The sequence below is a fragment of the Herpailurus yagouaroundi genome, unplaced genomic scaffold (assembly GCF_014898765.1).
Source record: "Herpailurus yagouaroundi ecotype Mexico unplaced genomic scaffold, PumYag 192, whole genome shotgun sequence".
NCBI lineage: Eukaryota > Metazoa > Chordata > Mammalia > Carnivora > Felidae > Herpailurus > Herpailurus yagouaroundi.
Window position 1 is genome coordinate 12,823,228 of NW_024412423.1, and position 8,074 is coordinate 12,831,301.

The window sequence follows — 8,074 nt, forward strand, 5'->3', positions numbered from 1 at the left end:
TACATAAAATAAACTAGATTACAGCATAAAACAAGTAACCAGGCAATGGCGTTAAAGTCTCTCTCTTCTAAAACTGGATAATTGTAAACATTAAAAAAAAAAAAAAAAGTTGGCGGTGGGGGTGGGGACTGTAAGACTATTCAAGTAATAGAACAATCACAGATGTCTCTGGTACGCAGGCTATTGGGTTATTTGCCATTCAAGATTATCAAAAAATGACACCTCATTATTCACAGATGCTCATTATTTCCCCATTTTTAATCTTTACATTATCTACAACACAGTTTTTGTGGTATTGGCAACCCCATGCCTTCCAAAAGTCATTTTTTTTTCCACAACACACAAGTACAAACAGTGACTACAGGAACATTTTACACGGATGTGTCTTTAACGGGAGCCACCAAATAGACATCTAAATTGTACCCAAGCGTCATCATCACAGCCAGCCTTTCTGAGGGCCTTGCGGGGGCGGGGGGCGGGGGGCGGGGGGGGGGAAATCTATGAAGGATATGCAAGGTTCAGGCACACGGATACGTCATTTATTTACAATCGAAAAGGAAAAGGAAAAGAAAGTAGGCAGCCTTTTGTGGCTAACGCTTTTCAACATGACAGATACATTTTTTTACTTCCTTTACTGAGTGGTTTGCAACGGGATAGCAGACCCTGTGTGTGCGAGCCTGGTTACTGATACAAAAAGTAAAGAATATATATATATATATATGTATATACACATATATGTATACGTATATATATATAAAACAGAAGCTTAATTACAGCAACATTTGTTACTCTGTGATAAAATCTGTAATTTACAAAAATGAAATGACTGGTTCTTGCCTGCCATTAAAGGCATTTCAAATTAACACCATGGAACTGATGTCTGTATAAAAGCGCTTCCCCATGTGATCCAGTCACATGACAACGTACATTTCCAATCTTGTTATTCTCTGCAAAGGAAAAAGAAGACCTTAGCACAGGGCTCCATCCGCATCTGACGCCGAAAATGTGAAAACCCTAAGGCTGACGGGCTTGTCTTAATTCTATTCAAATCATGGAACTCGCTTGTTCAAGAAAGGGAATGCACACGAGGGTTACGATCTACACTGTGGAAAAATAAATTAGGTTCCTTTCTGACACAACTTGAGGGATAATTAAAAGTATCCAAGAACAAACATGACCTTTAGCATTCTGAAAATAAATGTCTCCCTTTGTGACTTTATTTTGAAACACGATAAAGCAAAGGGAGTGGTGGCGGGAGCGTTTTAACAGGGCTGCGAGGGTAACCTAAGAGGCTTTTCGACTGCTTGAAAAATAAAGAAAGAAAGAAAAGCACTCATCAGTTAATTACTAACCTATATTACAGCTAAAGAAATGAGGGTCCCGGAACGTAAGCTGCATGTAAAGCAACGGGCCATAAAAGCACGTTCGTTACAAGAATATAAAAACCCAAAGAGCCAAGTTTTTGGTCTAAAAGGCCTACACTTAACGGCCTCCCACCCATTAAGATGTCTCTAGGTAGAAAAATGTAGATTCAAAATGTGAGGATATTTACCTTCTTTGTGCAGGAAACATTCCTGAGGCAGATGCCTGGGCAGCCACCTGCTGAGAGGCAACCAGGGCGGCGGAGGTCAAGCCTAAGGGGGGGAAAAATGCAGGGTTTCTGTGACACTCGGGAAAGCTAAGAGCAGGTGCAGGCCCAGGGGTGAAGGGCTGCAGCCATCCGTCCTCTCCTAAACACACACAGGAAATGTTTCACATAGAAGAGACGGAGCCCACACCGCTTAGTCTAACCCCTATCTAGCCATTTATCCAATACTCTGCGGTTTTCTTAATAGCTAGTCAAAGAGAAGGGAGAACATTCCATCTCTGTGACTCTGCATGGTACTAAATGGTTTGCTCGCGTTCCTGAATAGGAAGCTCAGGAGACATAATAGGTCCCCGGCAACAACAGGAATCAAAAGTCACAGTGAATTACAGAAGCAACACGCCGTTTGCTTAGCATACGGTACTTTCATAAGAACTTTGATCACTTCAGCATTTCCCCAGCGAACGAACACAACGCATCCTGCATCCCGCAAGAAACACAGAACTGGCGAATCGAACATAACAACAGTCCTAACTTCTGCCTCGCAAGAGAAAGACAGCAGTCAGAGAACGGAATGGCTCCAGATGGCGCGAAGCTGCCTGATAGGAAACTATTTTTCAATTCTACAGAAAACAATCCTGGAAAAACAGGAAAAGACACATGCAAAGCTAGGGAAGGTAATTCTCCTTCTAAGCCCTCTAGGTTCCTTCTGAACGCTACTAGTTGACTGTGAGTCGTAACGAGGGCTAAACAAATAAAAATGACCTTTCCCATGTGTAGAGCACTTCCTACTCCTGGAGGTACCTTTCACACACGGTATCTCGTATTCACACAGCAGAGTGAGGGCCATCGTGGCGAGTGCTATGGGTTGAACGTGGCCCTCCGAAATCCCTATGCGGACACCCGAATCCGCGATGTGATCATCTGAAGATAGGACTTCAATAATTAAGGTCAAATGAGGTCAGGATGTCCTTATAAGGAGAGACACCAGAAGGCAGCTCTCTCACAAGCTCTCCTCCCTCCACCGCTGCCCCTGCCCCCTGCACACAGAGAAGAGGTCGTGTAAGCACAAAGCAAGATGGCAGCCACCTACAAGCCCGGAACCGAGCACTCGTTACCAAGCAACCGCGCTGGCACCCAGCCTCCCAGACTCCAGAACGATGAGAAAACTTTCTGGTGTCTAAAGCCAGAGAGTCTGTGACATTTTGTCATGGCAGTCTGAGCTACCTAAGACAGCAAGAACCTAGCGAGTGGATCTCTTGGTAGAGATGGGGCCACCACCCACCCCCGGAAGGTGACAGAGCTGGGACAAGCAGCAGGAGGTCAACTAGGACACCACAAATCGAAGGCTATCTCCCAACGATTCTACGGCTTTTTTCAAAATGTTTCGCCATCATTAAAGTCACAGCAATGAACGGCTGTGAAGAGCCCCCGAATGACAGGGGGTTACAAGTGTTGACCCTGTCCCCATCAAATAACCACCAGCATTCTTCACAGGGCTAGAACAAACAATCCTAAAATGTGTATGGAACCACAAAAGACCCCAAAGAGCCAAAGCATTCCTGAAAAAGAATGGTAGCCACCGAAACTGGAGACATCACGATTCCGGACCTCAAGCCATATTACAAAGCTGTAATCATCAAGACAGTATGGTACTGGCACAAGGGCAGACACAGAGAGCAATGGAACACAACAGAGAACCCAGAAATGACCTCACAAACGTATGGCCAACTAATCTTCGGCAGAGCAGGAAAGAATATCCAATGGAAGAAAGACAGTGCCTTCGGCAAATGGGGTTGGGAAAACCGGACAGCGACGTGCAGAAGAATGAAACTGGACCACTTTCTTACACCAGACACAAAAATAAACTCAAAATGGATGAAAGACCTCAATGTAAGACAGGGAGCCATCAAAATCCTCGAGGAGAAAGCAGGCGAAAACCTCTTTGACCTCGGTGGCAGCGACTTGTTACTCAATACGTCTCCAGAGGCAAGGGAAACAAAAGCAACCATGAACTATTGGGACCTCATCAAAATAAAAAGCTTCTGCACAGCGAAGGAAACAACAAAACTGAAAGGCAGCCTATAGAACAGGAGAAGATATTTGCAAATGACATATCTATAAAAGGGTTAGTATCCAAAATCTATAATGAACTTAGCAAGCTCAACACCCAAAAACCAAACGACCCAGGTAAGAAATGGGCGGAAGACACGAATAGACGTTTGTCCAAAGACGACACCCGAAAGACGGCTCACAGACACAGGAAAAGATGTTAACGTCACTCCTCATCAGGGAAATACAAATCAAGACCACAATGAGATACCACCTCACACCTGTCGGAATAACAACTCCGGAAACAACCGGTGTGGGCAAGGGTGCGGACAAAGGGGAACCCTCTGGCACTGCTGGTGGGAATGCAAACGTGTGCGGCCGCTCTGGAAAACAGTGTGGAGGTTCCTGAAAAAGTTAAATTTGATCCAGCAATCGTACCACTCGGTAGTTACCCAAAGGATACAAAAACACAGATCTGGAGGGGTAGAGCAGCGCTATCCACAGCAGCCAAACTGTGGAAAGAGCCCAAATGTCCATCGACTGATGAATGGCGGATTCGTTGACTGATAAAGAAGAGATGGACACACACACACACACACACACACACACACACACACACCCCTCTATATACACACACAATGGAGTATTACTCAGCGATCACAAAGAAGGACATCTTGCCATCTGCAATGTATGGATGGAGCTAGAGTATATTATGCTAAGGAAAACGAGCCGGAGAAAGACAGACATAGGATTTCACTCATACATGGAACTTAAGAAACAAGACAGATGACCAGATGGGAAGAAGGGGAGGAAAAGAGAAGACAAACCACAAGAGACTCATAATGAGAGAGAACCAACTGAGCGAGGGGTTGATGGAGGGAGGTGGGTGGGGTAGGCAAGATGGGTGATGGGCATTAAGGAGGGCACCTGTGATGAGCACTGGGTGTTGTGCAGAAGTGATGAATCACTGAATTCTACTCCCGAAACCAATACTGTGCTGTGTGTCAACTAACTGGAATGTAAATAAAAATTTGAAAAGAAAAGGTTAGACCTAATCATGTCACTCCCATTACTTCCGGGGTGAGGGGGGGGGGGCGGGGGCAGATACAACGTAAAAGGCCTGCAGAAACCGGTGCCATCTCACCAAAGCCTCTCATTATGCCTCCCTTTTTTTCCCACAACTTCCCTCAAGCAGCTATCTGATCTTCTGATTGTTGTATTCAGTGCCCCAGACACTGGCCGCCACCCTCAGTCCATGAGAGAGCAGGAAGCCACCGATAACATCAACCAGTGACAATTATTAAGTGGGAGTCATTTCCTGTCTCAATAGAACACAAAGACGCGGGGAATCGCCTTCATTGTATCACTAGGAAATACTAGGAAATAAGAATTAAGAACTTATTTACTCCCCGGAGTTCATGTTAACTCAAAGCTCAGTGTGTTTATTTTAAGACGTGAGCGGTCCTTTGGGCCCACGGTTTTCCAAAGCAGAACGCACAACACAATAACGACAGAACCGCTGACCTTGGAAAGGGTCATATTGACCAGGGATGAGTGGGTAACCCATGCCCACGTGGGTGTGGTGGTGCGTGTGCAGGTGCCGCTGGCTGAATGGTGAGTGGCGGTCCCTCTCCCGTTCTGCCTCCCGCTCCCGCTCTGCTGTCGCCTTTTCCACGGGCTGCAACAGAAAAGAAAGACGGGCCCCGCTAAATACTCTGAAAACCAACCGACAGGAGTGCTAACCCACTTCTGTCCTCTGAGCCCTATGTGTAAATGACTCAGAAGCAAACACAGAGATACTTGACATTCCTTACTAAGTGAAGATCATCTCAAAAGGCACGCATGAGCTCCGGTTGGAAATAAGCCGAAGCTAAAGAAATGCCCCACCTAAAAGTTAACCAGGTGGCATCGGGGTTTGCCTCAAGTGATGGAAATGAAAGAACATTTTCTTTACAGTCGCTCGAAATTGCAAGATTAGGATCTACCCGATTTCTTCTCAGAAACAACATGTATACGTGGGTCAAGAAGGTTGAAAAAAATTTTCTAATGACTGTGTATTTTACTTACATTTTGGGGGGCGAATGTGTCTCCCAATTCTCAATACACCTTATCCATTTTAGCCCACTGAAAATACACCCCTCGGGGTGCCTGGGTGGCTCAGTTGGTTAAGAGTCTGAGTTCGGCTCAGTTCTGATCTCACCGTTCAGGAGTTCGAGCCCCACATCGGGCTCTGTGCTGACAAGCTCAGAGCCTGGAGCCTGCTTCAGATTCTGTGTCTCCCTCTCTCTCTCTGCCCCACTCCCACTCTTTCTCTCTCTCAAAAATAAACAAACGTTAAAAAAAAAATCTTCTGAAAAACCAATAAACAAAAAAAGAAAATACACCTCTCGACAAGACAGGGCAATACCAAGTACGGGAAATCATCGCCCTGTGCCTCTGAAAGCATTCCGGCATCCGGCAGCTTCTGAAGGCTCAACGAAAAGCTGTGGTTCTCCCGAATCGCAGTTTACGCCTGCCTTTCCTACACGTGTCTGGCCACGAGAACCCGGCCAACCTGAGGTTCTCATGGTCATGTGGAAAGAAAAAAAATGCCTGCGCTGGAAGGAGTACGCAGCGAAATAGATTCACGAATCCCCTTTCCTCGCTTCCAGAGTCCCTGCTGGACTCGTCCACATCAAAGATCTTGGATCTTACTCCAAACTTCTTTTCTAGGCAAGAATGGCCACACCCTTTTGTGTCTCTGGACAACAGCCTTTAGGACTCGTAGTTGCCCTCTTTCACGGAGGGGGTGGTGCCGGGATGGGAGCAAGGGTGGAGCCATCTTTCACAAAGGCACGTGTCTCCCTTGCTTCGGGAAGTTACAGGGACAGGACAATGGGTCCGAGGCCAAGACAGACAGGTGCAGCCGTCCCTTCCCCACGCGACTCACCCGTGCCAGTGCATCAAAATATCCGCCATCAGAAACACCTCGCGCCGCAAGCCGGCTCCTCTGAATTTACATGTCCACCTAGCAGACGCCCTCCTGGGCAGTCAAGGCACGGTGCATTTTGCGACAGAAAAGCTCGCCAGCACCACATACGCTTTGACGATTTTTTCTCTTCCCCCTCCTGCGTGAAAGCACCTTACCTTTGAACATTGCGTTCTTTATGTGCGAAGATAAAACAGCATCTTGAAATCAGAGCCGGGTTCGAAAACCATTCATGTTTCAAGACCGCTTCCTAGCTTGTCCCCTCTTCTCCCCCAAAACATGGTACTTTTAAGCAACAACAAAAGGAGGCTTACGGCAGGAGACTTGCTATGGTACTGGTTGGCGTGCTGCTGGAGCAAGTCCAGCGCTTTTGATTCCGATGTTGTCTTCGTGTTGATGCTAGGGCTGGTAGTGACTTTCTCTGCCTCTCCTCTCCCTGACATCTTCCCATAAACAGGATAATGAAAGCCTGGAGAGAGATAGGCCCCTGCAGATAAACAACAAATGCCACATCAAGTTACGGGCTCCATTTTTTAAACAGGAAAAAAAAAGAAAAAAATCACTCGGGTTACAACGAATTTGGGCTAAGAGCCGGAGACCTTAAAATAGGGGATTACATTAAGAATGGGCTACATCATCGTTCAAGGGCACGACGGAGGTTCTCCGATTTTCTTCTCCCAGTTAATTCGTCCTGATGAACGGAGGTCATAAACAGAATGGAGCTTACAGCCATTTCATACATTTACGCGTCCGCTTAAGTGAAAGGAACAGTAACTATAATGATTATGACAGTGAGCGCCGAGAATATTTTCACAGGCAATAAAGTATCTGTCGGTCTAACAGACGAGAGCATCAGAGTCTATGGAAACTAGAGCTGGGAACCGTTGACGTTTTCTCTAAGACAAAACAAAACGAACTCAGGTTAAGTAAGTTTCATCCTGGGGACCTGAAGCAGCATCAACACAAGCAAAACAAACGCGACCACTGAAGCATCTCATTTATCCTGAGCTTTTCAGTAACCACTAAGTGAATGTAGCCTCTTCCCTCTAAGAGAGCGAGAACCCGCGACACGTACCAGGGTAACTGTGCATTAGGACAGGAGAAACAGCCCGGTATGCAGGGTGGCTGGGGTCATACATCTGTGGGTAAGGATAAGCATGCAAGTACTGTATGTAGGGCTGATGCTGACTCAGAGGCGAGGAAACTGCCACTCTCGTTCCCCGAGAGTCCTTCCAGTTCACAGGCGTCTTCCGATCATCACTCTTGAGCTTGTTCTCCTCCGTGGACTGAGAATCCGGGCGCTTGGCCTCTTTGGGCTCCTCCTTAATGCTCGTTAATGACACGGGGAGGCTGGACACACCACTGTCTTTAGTGGGAGTCTTCCTGGGACTATCTTCTTTTAATTTCTTTTCCCTCTCAAGTTCTTCTGACTTTTGCTGATCCAGGTATTTGGGCTGGTATACATAATG

The 8,074-nt window shown here is 46.4% G+C and overlaps 1 protein-coding gene across 1 annotated transcript in view; it reads right to left on the bottom strand.

Annotated features, from left to right (window-relative positions):
* Positions 1-1,548: 1,548 nt before the first annotated feature.
* ZNF608 (zinc finger protein 608) overlaps positions 1,549-8,074 on the bottom strand; it is a 129,745-nt gene continuing 123,219 nt past the window's right edge. Inside the window, exons 7-10 of the mRNA XM_040444353.1 lie at positions 7,681-8,074; positions 6,920-7,092; positions 5,162-5,315; positions 1,549-1,634 (exon numbers count right to left, since the gene is read on the bottom strand). The exon at positions 7,681-8,074 is cut by the window's right edge and continues 10 nt beyond it. Coding sequence (XP_040300287.1) covers positions 1,549-1,634; positions 5,162-5,315; positions 6,920-7,092; positions 7,681-8,074 — 807 coding nt within the window. The remainder of the gene's footprint in view (positions 1,635-5,161; positions 5,316-6,919; positions 7,093-7,680) is intronic.